The 25,543-nt window shown below is 38.4% G+C and overlaps 1 protein-coding gene across 1 annotated transcript in view; it reads left to right on the forward strand.

Moving 5' to 3' along the window:
- Window positions 1–12,455: 12,455 nt before the first annotated feature.
- Window positions 12,456–25,543, forward strand: part of ZNF831 (zinc finger protein 831) — a 15,985-nt gene continuing 2,897 nt past the window's right edge. Inside the window, exons 1-5 of the mRNA XM_009274726.1 lie at window positions 12,456–12,546; window positions 17,073–21,357; window positions 22,171–22,313; window positions 23,988–24,151; window positions 24,847–24,998. Coding sequence (XP_009273001.1) covers window positions 17,077–21,357; window positions 22,171–22,313; window positions 23,988–24,151; window positions 24,847–24,998 — 4,740 coding nt within the window. The 5' untranslated portion in view covers window positions 12,456–12,546; window positions 17,073–17,076. The remainder of the gene's footprint in view (window positions 12,547–17,072; window positions 21,358–22,170; window positions 22,314–23,987; window positions 24,152–24,846; window positions 24,999–25,543) is intronic.

The raw sequence follows: 25,543 nt of genomic DNA on the forward strand, positions 1-25,543 counted from the left end.
CCTTGACTAGTGTAAGCACTGCTCAGCAACAACTAAAACATCGGTGTGTTATCAACATTGTTCTCATCCTAAATCCAAAACACTGTAACAGCTACTAGGAAAGGAAATTACTCTATCCCTGCCGAAACCAGGACACCTTGCATGCATGCACGTAGGATGTGTGTGCAAAGGATTCCTTGCACACAACCCATGGCTTAAAAATTTGCTTTCCTGAAGTAATTTTACTAATGATTACTGGGGTGGACAGACCATCTTTTCCCCCAAACCTTTGCAGATGCTAGAGATTTGGAAAGGTAAGTAATTATTGAAGGCACTGCAAGTTTAATATTAGTTTTGTTCTAATGCTGTATTTTTAATTTGGAGCAGCCTTAAAGTGTTTATCAAATTGCTAAATACTTCAGAGACTTAGTTTTTGTTAAAATGAATCCTGAAAGGAAATTTTAGTAATGGATCTTTACAAACACAGTAATTGAAATATATAACACGAGGACAGCTGTTAAGATGACTGTTTCCATAACAGCACACATCTACAGGAGGGTCCACAATGACACAGGATACTGTTTCTATGGTAATAGAATGTCTTAGCCTCAAGGATGCACAGAAATCCATTATGAAAAGTAGGAACCAATATTTTAGATTAAAGGGACTTGTTTATAGTTGCCTGTGTCTAGCCACTTGTTGTCACCTTTGTCTTATACCTAGACTGTAAACTTTTTAGGTCAGTGACTCTCTTTAGCTTGTTTTTCTAAAGAAATAGGTGCTATCTAGTCATCCTGTCTGTCCTCCTCTTACAACTTTTTAAACTGTTGGCTAATTTTAATCAAATTAGACTGTGGGACTGGTATATGCCTGCTGACGGGGACTCAGTAGACAGAGTGCAGAAACCCAGAGTGGGGACACCACCGGTAGGAAGTCCAGACGGTGAATTCAGTTGCTTTCTGCTGGGCCTGCTGCTTGGCCAGGCAGCCCCGACTGGGGACACCTCCTAATGAGGGGGTATGGGACAAGCCGTGCTGAGTCTGAGGACGGGAGGAACTGGAGATACCGGAAAGGAAGGGTAAGGGTATAGACTATGCATTTATGGTGCTTTGCAGACACTTCACATAGGCAAGTAAATTGTAACAAATAAATCAGAAGTGTTAGAAATGGCATGGTAACGTTTTCAGCATGGTAGGAGTGTGCATACAGACACAGACACGCGGATCAGCCTGTCTAGGAGTTTCAGGTTTTGTCTTCAGAAAACGTGAGTTATGCCCCTGCTAAGTAATACCAGTTCTTAGCAACACTGGTGCTCTCAATTCTTTGTGCTTTTTCCGTGTTCCTGTATCCAGAGTGCACTAGATATTTGACTGTAAAAATTCTCCCAGATTATTCTTCTGGGGTCAAATTTACAAGGGATCAGTAATATGTTCGATGTTGGGGTTAACCCCTAGCAGATTCACAACAGAACCTCTGCACTTCTTTGCAGGTGCCCATCAGAAATTAGAACTAATACAACTAAAAAGCAGACTATTTTCAGTAATTTCAGCTCATATTTTGTGCCAAGATGAAGGCATTTTGGGACAGCTGTTTGGAAATTCAGCTTGTGCCAAATAGGTGCTTATTCAGTACAGCCATGGTCAGGGAAACTTCCAATTAAAAGTTAACTGTCACATTTCCTTGTGGTTATTTAAGGAATCTTTAGTAACTTGTAACAGAAGAACAAACAGGCTAAATCTCCACAGTTTGGCATATAACTTATTAGCATGGACAGAAAACCACATTTAAATATAACAACAGATTGCCCATTCCTGTTAAGAACTCTATGACTTAAGTTAGAGCACCATGTATAGAGTCTGAGTCTGGGCGCAGTGAGTGTCTGGATGCTGAAGACTTTTCTTAGCACGTACCCAGTATTTCAGGACAAGGAGATAACAAATGTTAATAGCTGAAAAACTGCTGATACAGTTTTGGTGTCTGCTTTTGAAAATCGGAGCCATTAACGGTGTCAATAAATTACAAAAAGTCATGGTAATCCAATTACTGCTATTTTAAAACACTGAGGTTCCTTTGTAGCTATGGAAACAAAAATGCAGACATTAATGAGCAAGGGGGAAAAAACCCTGGTGTTTCCTTGACAACAGATAGAAGCACAGCTCCATGAAACCCAAAGGAGAGAATGACAGAAATACCTTTTACCGTGATACACAACTGAAATACAAGTCCAGTGCAATAATATACTTCACTCCGCCAGGAAGCTCCAAGTACTCTTTTCACACGACCACTTCCCATCTTTATACTGAAGTTATCCAGTAGCACGAGGCATTCTGTATGTTTCACTGATCATCTTCACGAGGGTAAGAATTAAAACGGCATGCTAAAGCCCGTGATAAGAACTGGAACGCTTTTGTGGCATGCATGGAGCAGATGAATGTTGTATATAGCATGCTGAAAGAACTTTTCAGACAACAGGCACGAGACGTGAACAGTAGGTGCCAACCCTGAGGCTGACCTAGTGCTTTGCAGCGTGGATGGGACTAGCGCGCTCTACAGAAAGCTAACCCTGGGCAGAGTGGGCACCACTGTTCCACAACAGTGGAACAGTGTCTGTTCCACAACCCGAGAGCGGTTGTTCCCTGCAGTGCATCACAAATTCTCTGTCCATACATATATATAGTACCTCATTTCCCAGTGAAAAACTGTATACATATTAGGTAAGGTTATGACACAGAAAGGGATACAAGGAATGTGCAACTTGAACTTAATTATTATCACTCGAAATTTAGCTGACAGCTCTCACACAATCCAAAAATATTTTTGTCAGAGGAATGATAGAGGTAAATAAGAGGACACCAGTAAGATTACAGGGCTATTTTTCAGTGGATAGCATACAGCATAATAGAATATTGATATGTAAAATAATTTAATAAAATTAATAACTAGAAGAGTTAACCGGCAAATTTCCCATAGGCATTTTGGAAGAACTGAATCTTCAAAAAAAGGTCTTCCTTCAACTCTATCCAGCTTATGGTGTTAAGAGCACCCCTTCCTAGTGGGAAGGAAACTGTATCAATCAGTTCAAAATCCTAAATTGTTTTGTGTCTATAGCAATAAAGAGCTGGATACTAAGCTACAAGAATGTAGGGTTTCCTTGACAACATGTTGAGAAAAAACACAACTACATAAAAGCTTATGGAGAAAATAAAAAACCCAGAGTTGAGTTGGCTGAATGGTGTGGAACATGGGTTTACCTGTGTGACCGGTACTGGTCTGGGGTGGCGGTGATGGGGATGCTGTGTTTCTACAGTTCTAGTTATTGATGCTTCCTTTTACTGTTTTTGACATTGATCTGGAAGTTGGTTCAAATTATCAATGTCGCTGTCAAATTCTAGTCTCATTTTCTGTAAAGTACATTTAAGTTAGTGTAGCTGGTGGTTTTTAGAACATTTCTGAATACTATCAGAAGTTCTGAAGTTATCTGTTTTTCTATGACACATAAGAAACAGATGGAAAAATTAGTATGACTCTACTCTAGTTTGTGCATGTGTAAAAAACAGCTAACCTTGCTGACTTTTTGAGTTGAAGCAACTGTTCCTCTGAAAGCTATGTTGCTTTTAAGTGCCTCATAATTGTAATTACTCATATTTATGATGTGATATGCCTGAAAACACTATAGCTCATTACTCCAGCAATCTAAAAGAGCTGGAAGTACCCTTCATATTCCTCCTGCAAAACATCTATTTTGTAGAAGAGGCACCCTAACGTCCTCCACTTTTTAATCTTTTAACTGTCAGCAAAAGAATGACTTGAGCGAGGAGGAGTAATTGGAGCTCTCTTCATTACCACCCTATCACCTGGAACTTTAGAAGCAAAGCTAGAGTCACACATCTGCTTTTTCTCTCAGATGTCTAAGTTTTTTCTTGGGTTGTAGACTATCCTTATCAATTAATCCATAAAACAGTCCTTCACCAGACCTGCTTATGATGAATTAATACTAAAAAACCAAACCAAATAAACCCCCAAATCAACCCTGTATGATGATTCAGCATTTAGAGCCTTACCTAAAACACGTTAAATCTAAAGTTGGAAAAAAGGTCTGTGGGATTTTAATGGAAGATGGTTTGAGGCTAGCTTTTTTTTTTGCCCCCCCTCCTTCGGGTGACTGTCTACACGTACAGCCCTGCTGTTGGGGTGTGAAAATAACCCAAGCATTTTAAGGAAGAAATTAAATTCTTAGTGAAACACTTAGGTTGCATGCACAACCAGCTGAACCTTTTCACTTTTGTGATTGCCTTAGCATTTTCTCAGCAGCCCTTGAGTCTTTTCCCTATGGGATCTATTACTTTTGCCTTGTGTTTTAGTTTTTTTCCTTGTGCTGGCTTTTCTTTGGCAAGTAGACCCGTGTTTACTTCTAGTGAAGCTGTGTCTCTCCCTTTTGCTGTTCAAGCACATTTTTGTCTTTAAGTTATTTTCTCTTGGACTTTTTTTTTGGTATGGTCTGACCAATATGTGAAGGTTACACTCCTCTTTAGGGTGGCAGTTCTTGCTGTCTCAACAAAATATACAAAAGTGCCATATGAATCTTAGTAGTTGTTATGCACTATTGATATGAGGGCAATAGTTGGCTGTCCAATTTACTAGAATGCCTTCATTCCTCCTGCTTTGAATATTTTTTTATATTCAATTTTCTCCAGATTTTTAACACTTGCTTTAAAAGATTCTGTCCATTTACAGAGCTGTGATCTTTGGGGGAAAAAAATCATGTTAAGTACCATGGTGGAAATGTGCCTTTGGTCAAATGAAAGTTGTGTAGGCAACAATGACTTCTGTACATTCAAACTTAAGAGTTCACATCTACAGAAGAAATATTGCTATTTGTGATAACCCATAGCAATATTATGTAATGATTCTTCATGGGATTAATCCTCAGAGGAGGATTAGGTGCATTTAGACATTCCAGATATTTTATCTGCAGCAAAGTGGCCAATACCATGGCAGAAATGATGAATGCTGCAGTGACTTGGAAATACGACTACTACAGAGTCACTATACATAGTTGTCTGTGACATACTGAGACAAAAATGAGCAAGATACACCTTCCAGAGTTACTGCTTCAGGCTATATATTTTGTTACTACACTTTTCAAACTGGGTCAAGAAAATTGTAATTAGTATTTTTTAAAAAACATGAATTATAGTAAAAGATTCTAATGATACTACTCATTAATAATGGACGTGTTTAACTGGGCAAAAAGTGTCTTCATTGAGCAGACAGTACACAAAGATTAAGTTAGAGTTTAGAGAAAGACAAAGTAATAAAAAAGGTAAAAATCTGGGGTTTTTTACTTCTATACACACAAAAAAATTACAATGCTAGGAAAATTACCAGTTTTACTGAATTGATTTAAGCTATTTCAGTTTGCAGTCTACATCATGTTGTACAATTGCACTGAGTCTGCATGAATGTAGCCCTGCTGGGAGCCATATTTCTTTTCTCTCTAAACACGCACTTTACTGTACCAGCTGAGCCCACAGACATTTCTCTGGCAAAATTTTCCTGGAGCTGACCTCAGCCGTTAGTTTATATATGAAAGAAGAATTCAAGCTTCTACTGTGGCTAGTAGCCAGACCCCACTTAATACCAAGTGAGCCTGTACTTCTGTGTACTAGCGGTGGTGTCTCTGACAGTTTTACCAGATAGATACAGAATTGAAGATCGTTTTTCATTCACTGTAGTGTGATTAATTGCTTAACTACCTCTATCAGGTTCTTTGTTAAAGGTTGGGATTAGTAGGCTGAAGTCCTCAAGTCCAGTCTTGCTGTTTTTACTCACACGCTGAATTCTGCTGATTTGGCATTCAGCTCTGGATCCTCCACGCTGGGAGCTCTCAGCTGCTTGCTTCACACTGCGGCCAGGAGATGGGGTGAAGAGCTGCCAGTGATACTATGCACTAAATAGCAACATGGGCGTCATGAAGTCTCTCCTCTCTTTCCCATTCCCCTTTGCCTAGGTATCCAGTTCTCCTGCTTTTTGTTGTCAGCAGAATACCAAATGCAATGGAAATCCTGTTCAACTGGGGGCTCATTTGAATATTGGGAAAAAAACCCCACACCTAAACCATTACACTCAAGAATGCATATACCTTGTGTCCAAGCACACGATTTTTCAAGCTGGATGTCTTCTCTCATACATACATGAAGATATGCATTTAACAAGTGCTAGTGCCTTACTATTATGGAGCAGCCAAGTCATAAAGGTTCCTTGAAGTTTTCAAGCTCCTTTCAAAAACTGTTTTGTCTCTGTTTCACTCTTTGTGGTCAAAAATATGTTTGAGAAATGTTCTCACTTGCCTGACAAAAGACTTCCACCTGTCCCTCCCAACAACAGTGTATTCATAACCATTTATATTCACCTTCTTTTGTGCCAGCAATTATATTTTAGCTTAAATAGCATTTTCTTCTCATTCCCCGTGATATTCTAGAGAACAGCCCCTTTGTCTCACTCCCGTGGGTCTCCTCTATATCCAGTAGTTACAACAAACATTCAAGCCTGTTTTCTGCCTGATTTGGATCAGTAAGCCTGATGCATTGTGAGACTACTGAACAAAAATGGGCTGCCAAGGTGTCCCTTTTTTTCTTGGCTGCGTTTTGTGGAATATTCAAGGGAATAGTCGTGGTCTAAGATTTCCTACCTGGCCGGTTGTGGAGTGGCTGCTATGTCTATCGTACCGTGCTACTCAGTGCTACCAAGATTTGGGTACCTATTTAGCATGTTCAAAGGCAGAAATACAGGCGTCCTGTGAAGATTTTTACTGTGGAAATCTGGATGCCTTTTGGAATACGGGCTCTTGTAGGTTAATTAAAAAATAGCAGCAAAAATCATAACAAAATGTTCACACTGCGTGAAATCAAAAACCTTCCTAAATACTTAATTTACCTTTTTTAATTTAGAGGCTGAGGAAGAAACTTGACTGGATTACATCTGTTAAGTTAAAAAAAAAAACCCCACAAACAAACCTTAGAAAAAGATAAAATCAGGGATAATTTTTCATTTGTGCCTGATGGGGTTGTGTTTTTTTTTTTTTTTTAATTTTTTCAAATCTTCAGTGTAATGGTTTGAAACCCAGTCGTGTCATTTCTTTACGCCCACACACAGAGCTGCAGTAGTGCAGACACTGTAGCAGGCAAACCACATTACCAGCATCGGCCATTAAAACTCTTCCCACACCAAGCGTGGGCTGACTTCACCCCCTCCTCGCTTTGCACACACCCCACCACCCACCCTTCAATTCAAATGCTTAAAAAAAAGAGAAGAGAAAGACACTGAAAAAAGGAAACAGGATGCTTCGTTTCAGCGCTATTCCAGAGAGACCTGAGCCTCTCCACCCGCCTGTGAATTGGCCACCTAAAGGTTAGCAAGTGTTTTGTTATCATTTTATATAGGCAGAGATATAATTAAATTCTAGATGGTAAGACAGAAATTTTAAAGTTATAATTTTTTGAATGTGATGGTTCTTTCACTTAGCAATGAGGGACAGAAATTTTAAAGTTATAATTTTTTTAATGTGATGGTTCTTTCACTTAGCAATGAGAAAGATTTTTTCCCAAAACACAAAGCATTTTAGTACTGGCCCCACTTCTGATTTTAAGAGGGCTTTAATCAGTATTTTTTCATCATTTAGTCCAACCTCCTAAACTTTAAAAGATGGATTAGGGTTATTATTTTTCTGTTAGAGCAACCTGTTGATTACAGACTGCTGGCTGGAGGTTGTTAACTCTTTCCTAACAAGGGAAATGCACGGGAGCAAATTTGATGAAAGGACAAAAGAATGGAAATCCTTTGAGGTTTTTAGATTTTTTAAGCACTAACAATCCTATTTTTTTTTCATTGTGAAGCTACCAACAGTGTTACAAAACCAACAGGTGTGTTAGATATGTTTCTTTTATAAAAAGAAGTGGTGTAAATTTAAAATAAAGACATATAGTAAACTAGAAAGCATTTCTTACATCTGGAGCTGAGGAAAGTAGCAGCATAAGAAGTAGAATAGGAAATATTCTCTAATACAAATTGCATGAAGAGATCAAAAAGGCCATTACAATGTTTACTTAAACACTAAAATGTATTTTAGCTAACAATGTGCTTATTGATTTAAGCCTTTTGAATGTTTTCATTTATGGATATTCAAGAAAAGGAGAATCAAAAAGATAGAAAACTGTATATTTAATAATGATCAAAACGGTGCTATTCTAGAATGAAGGAAAGGTATTACAGATCACATTCTTCTTAAAAGGTTTTAATACTGTATTCTGGTACAGTGTTTACAAAGATAAAAAAAGAAAACAATTTCACTGATACCACACAATCGTGGAAGTACAGTGTCAAAAATCTTTGTCCTCAGGATACGGTACAAGAATTTCAAAGTTCGGTCCGTGTGTTTTCTAGTTGCTTTATACTTTTATAACATATGAAGCAGGGCAAAACTTCAGGAAGAATGACTTCTTAACAAGTAGCAGGATTTCCCAAAGTCAGAATTTGAGGAAGAAATGTTATCATTGAAAGTTTATGAGGGTTTCAGAAGATTAGGGAATTACACATTTTCATCCCAATTCTGCAGGGGACTGAGGCGCCCAGCTTTGTTAACAAGGTTCTAAGCAGTCTGCACACTGCTGTTGGAACCTGCAGTCTTGTAGGATCAGATACATCCCTTAAGAACAAGTGAGAAGGTGAAGTCAGTACTTCTGTTATGAGGCATTTCAAAGTATGAAGTCAAACTGAGAAAAGAGCAAAGGCAGAAATAGTTTTTAAGTAAAACAAGATTAACAGTAATTTCTGGGCTAATCAGGAAATGTATCAGTTCCGTTTTGCTAGTTTGAATTGAGGTCTAGAAAGCGCCAGAATTAGGGTACACTCGTAAACTTTTCCATCAAACAAGTAGCGTTTAAAGTACCGGCACAAAATTTATTTCAGACCCTATGGTTCACTATTACTTTATTATACTAATATTTACGTAGAATTTTTGTCTAGTCAATCAAGGGAGTTCTTCATAAACATTGGCACCTCGTGCTAGCCATCAGTGGTAGACTAGCAACTGGAAACGATAATTCCGGTATCTGTATCTTCTGCTGACAGTAAGATATTGTGTGCTGTTCTCAGCATCATTGTCCTCATAAGAAAAATTAATAGTTAACAATCCTATAAGACACTTTCTTTTCATTTAAGTTTGTAAAGTGCTTTAAAACACGCAGTTGGTAGGATCTTTGAAATCTATTTCCTTAGTAGTATAGGAAGCAAGCTTATTGCTACTTTCACATGACCGCATCTTTGACTAAAACCCCGTAGGTATCTTTGGAGGATACAGGGTTTTAGACACCTGCGAAGGAGCCCTTTCCGCACATACTTGGAACCTAGAAATGCCTACCAACGGTCCGTGGGGTTATCTCCTCAAATCCTGATTAAGACATGAATTGAGAGCGAAGCGCAATGTCGCACCACATACTCCCTACTGTGTGGTACCTGACAGTAGGTTTATCTTTATACATAGTTAAAATAGATAATTTGCTGCATATTGAGCTAACTGAAGTTAATTGGCTTTCTCTGAGCAGGATAATGTTTTGAACTTAAATGAATATAAGTAATCTTGCATAGAGATTCCAGCTTAGGAAGTGACACCCAAAAATAGATTGGGTAAAAAGAGAAAACAAAAATCACTTAATTTCAAATAGAACTAATGCAGTGTAATACTGGTCCTCTGTATTAAGTGTACAGTCCAAATTACTTCCAGCCATTACAGCAGTATGTTCATCCATATAAATGGGAAGAATCATGGGATGCTGTGGAGTCAGCCTGATTCCAGACTCACTTATTCAAGATTTAGAGATTTTTAAATCAAGCTTCAAAAGATTCTGCTAAGCCCTGAAACCTGCGTGATAGTGGCAGACATCCATGCAGTCACTTGCTTTAGTTGTAACTTGCTTTTTTAAAGTATTGCTTCTTTAAGGCTCTCAGGATAAGAAGTTTGCAGTTTTAGCATTTAGAATTTGATACGCTACTGAGTGTTCTAATTAATGAATTTTAAAAGCTTATATACGTTTTAGAGTTGTTACTAGTTCCAGCATACTGCTGGAATTATTAGTACTGTTTAAAATAAGTGTCCCTTTTAAGTAAGTTCATCTTAACTTAAAATAATAATAGTCAGTCTCAAAGTGGAATAAAATATAACGGACTTCAGATATGTGGTAAAACTGAAGAGAAACTAATTTTGACTGGTTATGTAAAATGCCCATAATCGTCTGTTTGTATGATTTGATTCATGCCAGTATTCTGTCAGAAGATGTGCATCTTTTCTTCTCTGTTAGTTTGTTGAGTGTAGCATGCAATAATCCTGCAGAAGATCTCACTTACATGTGAGAATCCATTCCTTTAGGAAAGTCTCTCCCAGAAGAGCTGAAACTGGTTGCTGCCGCTACTGAGGTTCTAATTAATGAATTTTAAAAGCTTATATACGTTTTAGAGTTGTTACTAGTTCCAGCATACTGCTGGAATTATTAGTACTGTTTAAAATAAGTGTCCCTTTTAAGTAAGTTCATCTTAACTTAAAATAATAATAGTCAGTCTCAAAGTGGAATAAAATATAACGGACTTCAGATATGTGGTAAAACTGAAGAGAAACTAATTTTGACTGGTTATGTAAAATGCCCATAATCGTCTGTTTGTATGATTTGATTCATGCCAGTATTCTGTCAGAAGATGTGCATCTTTTCTTCTCTGTTAGTTTGTTGAGTGTAGCATGCAATAATCCTGCAGAAGATCTCACTTACATGTGAGAATCCATTCCTTTAGGAAAGTCTCTCCCGGAAGAGCTGAAACTGGTTGCTGCACGTAGTTTTATCCATATGGACAGAATGAGTCTGTAGAACAGAAGCATGAGTCACTGCAAAGCAGTTCACGATGTCAAGTAGTTTTCTAGATCCACTGATTTTCAGCGGGTGCAGTGCCGTTACCAATTACTGGGAGCATTTCAGGGTATAATAGAAACTAGGAGGATTTTAAGCAACAGTACTAGGCCCTGTTAAGAGCTTTTTTGCCCCCTGAATAACTAAATGACAGGGAAGAAAGATAGGAAGTGTAAGACAGAAATATTTGTCCACCTCCAAAATTAGAGGCCTACTAAAATAGGGTCCAGAAACAAACTGAAAGCAATCCAAACAACAGGTAAAACTCTCCAAGATCAATAAAGCTGTGTAGAATGAAAATCCATTGACACCTCCATCATTAGTCTATCATCTGAATTACTAAAAGAAAGAGCTTCCGCTAAAGGGGATATTGGACAAACAATCATAATATTAGTTTCACCACCATCCAATTTACAAGATACCGGCTGCAGCTATCTGAATGGGGCAGATGCTCGTTGCAGTAAGTTATAACCAGATTCAAAGCTACATCTTCCAAAATACAGTGTTCCTAAGGAAATTTTACAGGCCAGATGCGCTGATTTTGTAACGTTATAGGGAATGCATATTCCAGTTTGGGATTTACTCCGTCTAATAGCAGTGGAGGAACTAGCCATTCCAGTCCATATTTTAAACAGGTGTTTGCATAAAGAACAGCTCTCCCCCTAACAGGACACCTTGGCTCTGCCGACTGCTTTATCCGAGGACTCTTTATGAAGTCAACCCACAAACGAAATCTAAACTCTTCTTAAAATGATTTTTTTACTTCTCTTGACTTCTCTGTCCCTTCTCTGTCCCCTAATCCTGTTTTCCCTACAGCTTGTCACAAATTTTAGGGAGGTTTGCTGAGCATGACCTAAACACTTTTAACATTCTTGAAGTGTTTTCCTTCCTGTTACTGCTTTCTGCCCTGCCGCGGGGCACCATTAGAAGAAGCTGGTGGATAACACCCACACTGGATGAGTTTAGCATTTCATATGTAGCAAGGGTCTTCTCCCCTAATCCTGTTTTCCCTACAGCTTGTCACAAATTTTAGGGAGGTTTGCTGAGCATGACCTAAACACTTTTAACATTCTTGAAGTGTTTTCCTTCCTGTTACTGCTTTCTGCCCTGCCGCGGGGCACCATTAGAAGAAGCTGGTGGATAACACCCACACTGGATGAGTTTAGCATTTCATATGTAGCAAGGGTCTTCTCTCCACCATTATTTTCTTTTCCAACACATTTTAAGAGAGATCTTTACTGTAAAGTTATAAGCAAATTACCTTTGGGGCTATAAGGAAAAAGATTCTACTGTTGTATCCGTGCATTTCACCGAATGATACAATTGAATGCAGTGTACAAAATGCCTACATTTCGAAGACAGCTGATTCTGTTTATAGGTTCCTACATCAATAATGATAAAGGATACGAAGAGATTGAAACGCTACTTCATTTTCTTCTGTTTCATCTCTTCCTGTTTTCTGAAGGTTGTTACTGTGACACCAATGCAAAAAAAAAGAAAAAACCAACTTCCTACTTCTAATCTGTTTCAAGTCTTTGTCCTCGTTTCTTTCTGCTTGCATCAAGTATTGACAGAAATGAGACTTCTTTTGCTGAAATGCCTGGCTCAGTAAAAGGTACGTAAGCTAAAATTATTTACAGACTAAAGAGGATTGCACTTCTGTATGCTCTCTGGTATTATATGTAAGGTAGGGATCGCCAAAAGCTTTTAAAAAAGGCAAAGACTTCTGATATGATATAGTGTATTATGTATGTTCAGAGTGTTGAAAAGCTGCTTCTGTGTGGTTACAAAAATAAACTAACTCTATCATGTCTACAGAGTATCTCTGTAGACCAAGCCAGGGGATTGAGCACTGCATCTGCTCAAAGACTATGATGCTCCTCTCAGTGGTGTGTCAAAAAATTCTATGTAAGTGCAGGAAATAAGTAGTTACATGTTTGTTTAATGATTTTATTAACAATGATGGGCAGCTGACAGTGCATTTACGTGTGCCATGCAGAAGACAAAAATCTTTTGGTTGTATAATCCAAGAGCATAACAACAGTGCTGATAAAATGAAGCAAATTTTATAAAATATATTTGGAATTAAGGAAAAAGTTATATAGAAAAGAGGAACATATTGGATTTAAAAGGAGTTTTTTATACCACCCCGCCTTATTAAAATACTTTATACTTATTCTCGTATACAGAATAAGACAGTTTCTGCTACACTGGATTGTCGTCTGAAACTACTCCACTCTCTGACTTTTCAGTGTTCCACAGACCTACCTACGGTGTGTACCTGAAGGTATAATTAAAACTAGGAACAAAATAATTGTATTTAGATGGAATTTTATTGACCAGTTTTGATAGCTTATGTAACTAGTTTAGAACATTTTGGACAGGCCAAATACTGCTTTTAGTTTTGTTTATTGGAAATTTTCCCTTATCTAATTAGGATGACGTTTTTATACCAGTAGTTCGATGCTACAAGTTACAAATTGAGCTCAGAACACCAGGTAGATGCTCAGTAACAGAGCCTGGGGGATAATCAACAAAGGAAGTTTTTCTACTTTAGGCAAGGGCTACCCAGAAATTAGCCTTGGGGTAGAATGAGTTTGAGATGAGCTATTTTTGTCAATGTACAAAGAAATATAGTGGCTTTTTTTGTGTATAAACAACAGATGTGAAAAGTATGATCGTACTGGCCACAACAGAATACATGCCACAGAAGTTTCACTTAGGAAGAAAGTATCTTTTGTTTGCTGTGAAAAGCAGCAAACTACCACAGCTGGTAGAAATGGATTATTAAACTCTTAAAAGCAATGAGATTGTGTATCACCATTTAGTTTAATTGTTTAGCATTAGTTAAAACTTTCCCTTAAATTTTCTGTAATCATTTAAGTATTTTCTTTGTAGACCATTACAGAGCACTGAAATGATTCTCAGAATTACACTGTATTTTGGGCCCCAGAAACTTAACAGAATAAGTGAAATTACCCAGAGTCTGGTACTTTGGAACTACAGGATTCATATTAAAAACAGCTGTCCACCGTAAGTCCTACTAACTTACAGCCTGGCCTTGAAGGGCCCATCAACTATGCATGCGCACGAGGAGAGTCAAAGAGAGAACATAGTTTGTGACACTGGAGCAGGCTTATCGGGGTGGAAATGTAAATGCCGCATTTCCACGCTTCTCTCCAGGGGAAGGCAGGGAGCATAAATACTATGACTTGTTTCATCTGATGTGGTACTTGTTAAATGTTCTAAGCTACATGGTATTCAGACTTCACTTTTCTTCTTTGAGTCTTTGTCTCTGCAGCGTATTTTTTTTTCCCCTCAACTTTTCTTTATTTTCAGATCTTTGGAAAAACTACTGCATGCTTAGTTTATGAGTACCATTGGCTCATGTCTTATCACTTGCTGCTGTTTTGACTGTATGCTGCGTTTAAATTGCTATAAATAAAGGTGACTGTAGAGCTTAAGAACCATCTTAAATGGATTTGAAGTGTCTATAACCTCACTTTGCAAATTAGAGAAATCCACTTTTATCCTGTAGTGTTAACCACACTGCAGAATATGGATAATAACTTAATTCCTTTAACAAGCCACATTCTTTTAACATTCTTTTATCCATATAGTCAATACCTATATTACAAAGCCACTGAAGCAATTGCTCCATGTAGAAATCTCTAAAGTGGACAAGAAAAGTCCATGCTTGATAACTGAGTTTTTTTTATAAATCATGAGAAAGGAGAAAAGGCAAAATCTAACACATTGCTGTGCGGAGATCAGTTCATTTTACAGGTTGTTTTCTGGGATTTTTATTACACTAAAATCTTTGGGTGAAGACAAAGAATCCCATCGGGCACTGACACCTTTCCCATAAATGGTCTAACCCTGAGCCCACTGCTAGTTGGTAGCAACTCAGTTGCTTCAGTGGCTCATCAGCAGTTTTGTCGATGCACGTAATGCATGCAGAGAAGCTAATGGCCTTGCTCGTGACCAGAAGGAAAGTCAGAGAACACATCCTAGGGACTGCATTGCTGTTTTTAACTCCACTTTTCCAATTCTTGCAATAAGCAGAACAGATGAGAGAGAAACTGGAAGGAGCCTTGGCTGTGAAACGTAAGTTGCCAGCCAGCAACAGAACTTCCAGAAGTGGTGCCGAGTGAGGAGCGCGGAGTAATAGGTACCAGGTTCTTGGTACGTTAGTTTTCTGTTGCTCAAGGAGACAAGTATTTACAGTTGCGTTGTGAGCTACACATAGGGAGGAAATAATCAGTGGGATTAAAGGCAATATCCTAATATGCAAAACCTTTTCCTTTGCAGAAGACTGATAACCAAGAGGCTTGCTTTATCTTTCAGTTTCAATGGTGCATACATTTAATATGAAAACTACCTGAATTCCTAGTCTATATATTGAGATGCTAATTACATTTATTACTGAGCACATAACTCATTGACCTTAACCTGTTCCATTTGATCATTAATAGAAAGTTATTTTCCCATTTTTCTCATGTGACGTGAGTCAGACGCTATCATTTTCAGTTGTGAAGTAACAGAACTTCTCTTGGATCTCCATCCAACTTTATATCAACTTACCAGCTTTATTAACTGCTCTAATAGTAACTGAGGAATACTCAAAACCAATTAAATTGAGTTTGCCATTTCTCCTTTATGTGAATTATTTGCAAAATTCTCAGTAACTACATGCAGCAGAGATTTGGCTTTGTATAACAGTAACATAGTGTGTGTGTCATACGGAACCAGTCCAAATTTTAAACAACGTTTTTGAGTAGTTTTTTTTAACTGTTTCCCAGTAATGATTACCTCTTGAAATGATCCAAGGAAGGTACAGAAACACCACTACAGATTATGCACTAAGGCAACAAATAGCAGATTTCACATTTAGCCACTGATTATGTTATTTCAAATGGGGTTTTTATGACTGTTTGCACAAGAACAGCCTATTATTCATAACAGCCAATGGATACAGAGCTGTGAGTATAGCTGACTAAGAATTGGAATAAACATTCACAGATCACCTTCTGATTTTCACCCAAACTATAATTACAAGAGGTTATGCTGATGCCTCTATCAGCTCCCCCCAAAATAATTTGCAACTAGCTTATTTTGATAGTTTCCTAGTTTGTTTCTAAGAAAGAAAAAAGACAAGACAATTTTTTGTTAAAGTAAGAAGTAGTCTGGACCAGCACCAACCCTGAATATATTTGGACAGATTTCATAAGAATAGGTTCACTTTTTCCAAAAACTGTGTCTACAAAATGTTTTCATCTGGCATTGAAAGCATCTAAAAATAATCAGTATATCACAATATCGCCTTTAATTAGACAAAATTAATTTGGGCTACACAAAAGACAGCTTTAATTTATCCCACTATTTTTCTATGATACCATCTTTTCTACTTTGTACATATTTATGTAAGTCTCACTTGTAAAACAGGACATCAGTTTCATTTTGTTCACGTGTTTTCATTTTGCAGCACTTGTTGCAATGTGTTTAGCCTTAGCTCACTTAAACTGGGTAAACACAGATAATATGCAGTCATGTTTAATGTCCTGTGTTTGGAACTGGTCGTCCAAAGAACCTGTGCAGTTTTTATCCTCAGAGGTTTTCAAAACCAGACCAGAAAACACCCTGAGCGACCTCATCTGCCCCCAGTGCTAACTCTGCTTTGAGCAGGTGTTTGGACTAGAGACCTCCTGAGGTCCCTTCTGACCTTAATTGTTCTGTGCTTCTATATTAACATTTATTAATGTAAATTCTTAAATTAAAAAACATGGGACAAACATGTAATGGGAATGTGGTTCCAGAAAATTAAAATTGTATTTATTTCTGGGGTGCTGAGAGCCTCCATTTGCAAATCTGATACTCAGATTTATTTCTAATACCTTGGGTACTTATTGTAGGTTTTAAGTGCAACGTTCACTGTTCTTTACACGGTACCGAACTTTAATTCCTAGCTAAGAAATGTGAGACGAATCAATTGGAAAATGAAGTAATAATTGTCTGTATAATGCCTGTATATAAGATTTGTGATATTCTTAATTGCTAGCTTTCCCAGTCCAGCAGTTGAAAGTGCTTATTTTACTTTGCTGTCTGAAGATTCCTACTTGTTTTCTTTCCCCTCCCCTACAGATACATGAGCATATGGCAGATAACCTTTGAAATGGAGGCACAGAAGCAGCCTGGTTTTACAGTTGCACTAGCAGATCGACCAGTTCCAACCTCTTCTCTCCAGCCCGCACAGGGTTCTTCAGATCTCAGCCGAGGCAGCGTGATTCCTCAACAGGAGCAAGCGCTGTCTCAACCTGTGTATCTAAAAGCCCTTACCATACCGCTGTATCAGCCCGTCCAGGCAGGATGCTTTCAGCCAAACAGTCAGGTAGTGACTGGCAGGAGCTGTGTAAATCTAGACAGCAGTAACATACCTCTAATCCTGAATCCACTTGTTCCTTCAGAAGGCACAGATCAGCCTCAGTCAGTTTTCCAGAAGCAACTTGGGCAAACTCTAACATTGAACATAGTGAGCACTTTACCAGTTTTATCGTCACCAAATTCTTGTGTAAATGCATCTATTGGAAGCCCAGGAAAATTAAAAAAAGCTGGGAAATATATCTGCAAACACTGTGGACGAGATTGTTTGAAGCCAAGTGTCCTTGAGAAACACATTCGCTCTCACACAGGAGAGAGGCCCTTTCCATGCACCACTTGTGGTATTGCATTTAAAACTCAAAGCAATTTGTATAAGCACAGAAGAACTCAAACACACGTCAACAATACCAGACTGCCCTCAGACTCTGACAACAGTGGCGTGCTGGAGCAAACCGAGAAATCAACAGAGAGCGTCACCTCACATCAAGGCAGCAAACTGCTCAGTAGCACCTGTGAAGAGAAGGGGATGCAGATCAAACAAATGAGTTCAGAGACCAGTGCTGTAACAGACACTAAGAAACTTCTTCATGACCTTTCACTGCCGGCAGCAAGCAATTCATCATTCGCTTCAGAAAATCAAGAAACAACGAACCAGTCCTTTAGTTCAAAGGCTAATCAGGGGGTTCCTGAGAGAGAACCTCAAAGTTTATCATCTCCAGGAGCTTTGCCAAATGGTCAGTGCCAGAGAAAGAAGATACAGGAGCAAGTAACTCCAACTGCCAATAAGCACATGCAGTTGCAAAGGCAGCAAGCAACCTCTTCAGAAAAGCAGTGGGATTACAAGCCATTTGACTGCAAGCTAAAGAAGTGTGAGAGCACTGACTCAGGGTATCTGTCACGCTCTGATAGTACAGAACAACAGATGGCATCATCCAGCCCGTTGCATAGTCTCTATGAACACAGCACAGAACTGGAAAATGAAACTGCCTCCAGCAGCTTAAGGTGTACCTCCGGAAGCAGTGCAAAGCTCGATGCAGCTGAGAAAGCTACAGCCTTGATGCTAGAGAAAAAGAGGCTAGAAGAACACATTTCAAAACTTATTTCTCATAACAAAAGTGTGGTGGATGATACCCAGTTAGACAACGTAAGGCCCAGGAAAACTGTCCTTTCTAAACAGGGAAGCATCGATCTGCCAATGCCTTACACGTACAAAGACTCTTTCCATTTTGACATCAGGACTTGCGATGTAAATAGGAAAAAGAATCTGTCCCTTTGTTCAGCAAAATCTACCTTTGCACCCCTAGAAAAATGCAAGCCAGTGTTTTTTCATTCAGTCCCCACCCAGTTCTCCACAGTGGTAGATACTGTGCCTGTTACACGAAGCAACTCCTTGCCGTTTGTGGAGGGCACAAGAATGGTACATGACAAAGCAGGTTGTTCAAAACCACTTTCTCTTACTAAACAGTCTGTAAACACAGGCACTGCTAGTTTGCTGCCTAGCAACAACCCTGCTGCAAATTCAGTGGATTTTCCTAATAGTCATCCCCGAGCTCTCGTCAGACAAACAGCAGTGGATGATTTGCCACTAAGTAATGTGGTTGATCATCATCCTCCGTCTGAGGAGTTGCAAGGGAGTAAAAAGCTTGGGGCCGGAGAAGTAATCAGTGCTAAAAATAAGAAACACAATCAAAGGAAGTTAAAGATGTTCTCTCAGGAAAAATGGCAAATGTATGGAGATGAAACATTTAAGAAAATCTACCAAAAAATGAAAAGCAGTCAAAATGCCAAGAAAATTAAACAAAGGGGGAATAAGATTACAGATATGACAAGCTTCACTCCTGATTCAAAGGAATCAGTCAGCAGTACTGAAATTACTGAGGAAAGAGACGGCAGGAGCTCTGTAAGTCACAGTCTTTCCTCCCTTGTGACAACAGGTTTAAACACTGGTAAATCAGAAACCTGTAGTAATGGTAATCATATTGTACAGAGTGCGTCCTCCGAGAAAACTGCAGACAGTGTAACCTACGTAATGGAGACATCACGTTCAGTAAATGCTAGTGCACGTACTGTAATGAGCAAAACTTCCCAAGACCTCAGTGGCAGTGACACAGATAAATACCCAGGTGGCAACAGCCCATTACTAGCTCCAAGCAGTTGTGAGCTCAGGCTTCAAAATACTCAGTGTCAGCTGAAGGCTAACAGGAGGAGTGATGACTGGTTGCCAGTACAGAGTAGCAAATGGGAAAAACCAAGCCCTGGAAAAGAGTCCAGTACATTTGAATCAGATTGTAAAAGCACTTCAAACAATTATGGAAACCATAGCAGGAATAAGGAGACGGGCCAGCACGCTCTGACGCCCCCGTGGGTCCGCTGCAACAACAACAGAGAAGCCGCAGGGAAATCCCAGAATTTACCATCAGAAAGAAAGAAGCTGAAATTTGAAGTGGAGAAGACGCTAAACATTATTTCAAAGTCCTGCCCTAGTCCCAGTAGTGAAAACAATGCAGTAAATGAAGCAGAGAGAGTCTACTGCAGTAGCACTCAGTGTCTTTCCACAGCACCAGTGAAATTCTCCAGTAAAGCAGAGGAGCAAAAATTAAGCACAGGAATTAATGAATCCACTGGAGGTACCGAGAATGTGGAATATACGAAAACAATCAAACTCCCCACAAAAGCTCTTAATTGTAGTGATGCTAACCTTCTTTCACATTCAGCAGGTATCTCAAAAGCTTCATTTGTGGGATTTTCAGGGCCTGAATTAAGGGGAAGTGATTGCAATTCTTTTGCCTTGCACAATGCGACAGATAAAGATGTCAAAACATGTCTTGTGAAAACAGGAGCAAAAGTACCACTTCTCAACGGCAATGCTGTTGATGCGTCTTCTAAAATTCATCATCTGCAACCTGGTGATTTAACGCCAGTCCCACAACAAAATGCCTTTTCTCCAAAATATATCCTTAAATTGCCGCAAGACAAGAGAGCCTCAGATTTGTCGCTTTTGCTTAGATCAGAACAGGAGATTCCACCTTGCACATCTGTGACAGACACCTTCACCACCCCCCCCTGCTCTTCCAACGGCGGATCACTCAGTTCTCATTCTAATGATCTGCTTTGGTCCCCTTCAAAATTTGAAGTGAGACAAAAGGCCAGCAAAGGAGAGCTACGATGGAACATACATGCCAACTGGAAAACTCCAGTAATTTGTTCACCAGTCTGTTCAGAAACAACAAATATCTTAACCACAGCAGATAACACTTTTTATAACCAAAACTTCAGGCAGCAGGATATTATACGAGATGCTTGGAAAAACAAGCAGAACAAAAATAAATTAAATTATCAAAGGCAAACGGAAGAGAAGTGGATGAGCATAACTACTTCCTCTGCACAGACCCCAAAGAAGAAAATATGCTTTACTTCTATGTGTACAAGTGGTTTTTTCATATCAGCTGACATCAAAGAAGAGAGGAAGGGTTTACATCATCTTTGCTCAGGAAGTGACTCTTTGATAATGACGTCAGCTTCTAGCAAGGGTGCAGAGCCAACGATCATGGGGTGGGACAGAGGTGGAAGTCCATGCATTCTTAAGGACATTTCACCAACACTGCAGGATACGCAGCATCCTCAGAGCTCAACAGACAACCCCACTTCGTTTTGCCATTCTTTTGGCACTTTTTATTGCCACGCTCTCACCACTCACTGTAAAAAATTCCCAGCGCTACCCCACAATAATCTGACTAGCTACTCTGGAAGTTTAACGGTATCAAGCACGAAGAGCACCTTCCCATCACTAAATGCTGAACCTCAATTAACTTGGTGTTGTTTAACAAGAAGCCTTCCTCTGCCTGCTGAGCAGAAGGGGAATGCAGACTCCGTTTATTCCTCCATGCATACCTGTGACAAGGAATCTGGCAATGAAGGCACACTGTCAAAATACGATATTTCTATTTTCAAAATGAAAAATATTAGCAAGACTGTGGCATATGGCTTAACAAACAGGAGTTTAAAAACGTTGGTTTCATCCTTTTCTAAAGGACAACAGATGCAGGAGGTAATATTAATAATCCTATTTCCTTTCTCAAGAGGGTGTAATTGGCTGACACCCCCCCCCCCCCCCCCTAAAAAACCCCCCAGTAAAGAAAAAAAAACAGGATTTTTTTTTTTTTTTTTTTGCCTGGAGGACTTGTTTGATAAGATAAGTTACATATTCATTTGATGCATGAAAAATACATACTTTTGTGTGAATATTTAAGTTTCTTTCACTTGGGAATTTCAGTAGGAATGCTGTCTAGTCGGAAGAATGTATTTCTATTTCTTGATTTTTCCCCTTACGAGTATATTTTATATTCTTCTGTAACAGCATATGTATTTCACTGCTTTCATTTTAAATGACTATTTGAATTAGAGTAGGACTTAAGTAGGCCATTAATGTCAAGACTTTATTATACTTGGAGATACTTGGAGTCAAAGAGACTGTGTACTAGATCTCTCATCATTTAGATACACTGAAATGTCAAAAAAACCAAATTGCATTTATACCCTGTAAAGTGTTTAAGGCTTGAATGCTTTGCTTTTTTAGGTAAGTGAAGATAGACTAGTCTGTCTGTACAGATCCTAGAACAGCTTTGTAAGACTAAGCTTACTTTTTATATAGGAAGAAGAATACGAAAGAACATACACATACGAAAGAAGATCCACAAAAGCAGTGAGTTGTTTTAATTATAAAAGTAGATGGACAAAGTGATTAGCAAAAACTAAAACTATGCTATTCAGTGCTGTTTAAAAAGAGCATAGATTTCCAATCTCTCAGTTAATGTAATTTGCAATTTTCATGTACTTCATTTTTTCCCAATATTCTCAGCAGTTAAGCTCAGCCGCCCCTGGTGGTGCTTTCAAAAATATTTCGGAGCAAAAGAAGAAAACAGTAGTTTGCAAAAAGGAAAAACTCTCAACAAATAAACTCAAGAGGAGCCACAAACAGAAAAAGATTAAAGTCACCCCAAAATGGTAAGGAATATGGTTTTCGGCTTCCCTAGATACAGACATAATTTTGCTAAAATGGGTGTAAAAAGTCCACAGAAAATAAAAAGTCATCCCCAAAATTCAACCTTGTCAAAATTGGGGGAAAAAATAAATCTCTCGGAAAGGGCTATTCCCACATTGCAGCAGTTCCACAACGGTAAGCTATAAAAAAATATCACTATGTTGTTTACGATCAGGAACAGACTTTTCTAAGCAAAACAGACATATAAAAAAGAAAGATGATGACTGGTCAGTTGACTCTCACTATGCTTTAGAAATTATTCTTATCTGTCAAAACTGTCAGTATTTCCTTTTGTCTGAAGGGAACCAAAATATTTCGGTTTTTAATGCTGTTACAGCTAAAAGCAGTGCGCGAGACCCTTTTGTCCTCAGAAGATCTATATCCCGAACTTGTATTCGCAAGAGAATGCAGAAGAATAAATATCAAGTTCTAACACAAACTAACAAAACCATCTGTAGTTTAAAGGATCAAGCAGGAAGAATTTGAGTATAAAACTGTCAAAGGCACATTGTATCAATCAGCACAGTTTCTCTCAATTTAATGGGAGTTCGTATCAGTGGAAGATTTAGCCTCTAATCTTTCAAGAGTGTGGGGTAGCAGAATGTCTGATGAATTGCTTCAATAAGAAACACATATTGTGTGCATACACCCCTTTTATTTTATTTCATGACCAAAATCAGACAGAGTGACTCCCTTGTGGACAAATCAGTGTCAGTAACTTAATCACCGTGTCTAGTTTGGCAAACAGCACTGCAATTTTGAAGGATCGTAAGAACAAAAATAGAAGACTCGGGTCTATGTTATCCAGTCCAGTGACGTTCTTCTAGGACTTTTTTCTGGCTTGGTTTTTGGGTGGTTTTTTGTTTTGTTTCGTTCTTTTTTTCCTGCTGGTCTCAGAATTTATTTCTTTGACTATATCAAATAAGTAGAGGGACTCAATTAAGTAGAGAGTCCTGAAGCTCAGGTCATACATATTAGTAGCTAACTGGCCAAGCTATTAATTATTAAATGTAATATATTTTTCTAATACACCAAACACCTGAATAAGCATGTCCTTTTAGATTTACTTATTACTCTGTGTATAGTGACTGATTCTATTGATATAGGAATGGGACCTTCCAGTGTACTCTAGTCTCAACCATTAAGAGTTACTGAAAGATCTAGCTAGAGCAGAAAACAAAGCAGAGTTGGATTATTCAGCATGAGTTTTCTAAATAACTGAAATACTTACGTTGTTCATTAGTGATGATGAATAGGTAGCACATAAGAAGTGAAATGAAAAGTAAAAAAGCCAACAACTATGCAGTCTCAGGTGATTCCTGTGCGATTCAAATCTTTATGAAGTATGTTGTTTTAAAATTCCAGATATAGGAAAAAGGATCTGTTGTTCCTGAATCCTTTTCTCTTAGCAAACCAAGGATTTACTGAATCCTACTGAGGAAAAATTTAATAAAATAATTGTGGGTCTCTTGCCTAAAATCCTGATTTTTTTTTTGAGTTGACATAAACAAACATCTCCTTCACAGTAATAAATTGCTGTTAGACTTAAATTTACCTGATGATGTGGTATTATTCTACTCTGGCTGCTTTTAAATAGCACGTATTTGTTTACCCTTTCAATGCCATTGGCAATGCAGGTACAGAGGGAGGCACGTACATGGATATGCTCAGTTGAACCGACTAAGCAAGCGGCACTATTTTCCAAATAGAACACCGGATGCTTTGAAAAAGGGCTATTCATCACAACCCTGTAAATTTAATAAGTATAAGAAGTGTCATTCTCCTCAATCAAAGGTACAAGGTAAGTATTTTGAATATTTTTTAATGTATTGAATGTTTATTTTTTAAGAGAACGAACGTTAGCGGTATCTCTGATATGCACCTGTTCCACATGGAACTGCAAAACCACTTTTGTCCTTCAGTATGTTCTGCAAGTAAAAATACAAACATCTCACGCATTTTCAGAACTGAACGCACGATGCTTTTCATACACATACTTACATATGTGAATTTGACAATTAGGAGGGCATTTTAAAAAGAAATAGCTCAAAATAACCTTCCACTAGAAGCCTAAACAGTTTTAAGATGGATCTTTATCAGTTTCTGAAACAAGACTGCATGTTTGCAGTGTGAAATGAGTTTGGTGCGTTGACTTGTTTTCTGTGTTCCAATGACCATGCCCCCACTTAATTAGCAGTATTAATGCAAATGAAGTTTATGCCACAACCATCTTGGAAGCAGGGACAATACCTCGTGTTCGTTCATAGCAGATATGACTAGCTATTACTTTGCAGGACAGTAATGGCCAGTAAAAAAACTCCAAACCCAAACACATAAGCAGTAAATGAGAAAATGTATCAGGCTTAGAATAAAGATTTACAGAAAATAGTAAAAACATAGAAGTTAGTTCAGTGATATGATGAGAAATTTAGTACGTTCTAGCATGTGGGGGAATAAAAAATCAAAGTAAAAGTTTCTTCAACCTCTTTTCAATAGAAAATTACCTACACCAGCAAAAAGACACATCTTGTTCCACCTCAGACAAGCCACTTTGCAGAAGGAAAAAAGAAGGAAAGAATAACTCAGGAATATTTTCCCATACTGAAAATCTAAACCATGTTAATCAAAAAGACAAAATGGATAAAAAAGTAGGTATTGTACCTTAATTCATGTATTACTTTTTATTAAAAGAAAAAAAAGATATTGGTAATTAAAACTTGAATTATATTCAGCTGTTTTAAAGTTCAAGTTGAGACTACTTTGTATCACAGATTTTGTTTAAAAGTGTGTTAAAGGTATTTTTGGGGTTAAAAATATAATGAAAACTTACTAATGTTAGAATTAGCTTTTTTAAAAGAACAATTAAACTTGCATCAATTAGAAAGGATGTTTCTCGTGCTTGCTGTCAGAGGATCGATTAGCGCTGATTGCCTGTCAGCCTGACCTCGGTGCCGGGGAAGATTATGGAGCGGTTCATCTTGAGGGCGCTCACAAGGCATGAGCGGGACAACCAGGGGATCCGGCCCAGCCAGCACGGGTTCATGAGAGGCAGGTCCTGCTTGACCAACCTGATCTCCTTCTATGACCAGGTGACCCGCCTAGTGGATGAGGGAAAGGCTGTGGATGTGGTCTACCTGGACTTCAGCAAGGCCTTTGACACCGTCTCCCACAGCATTCTCCTAGAGAAGCTGGC

The sequence above is a fragment of the Aptenodytes forsteri genome, unplaced genomic scaffold (assembly GCF_000699145.1).
Source record: "Aptenodytes forsteri isolate BGI_AS27 unplaced genomic scaffold, ASM69914v1 Scaffold112, whole genome shotgun sequence".
Classification (NCBI taxonomy): domain Eukaryota; kingdom Metazoa; phylum Chordata; class Aves; order Sphenisciformes; family Spheniscidae; genus Aptenodytes; species Aptenodytes forsteri.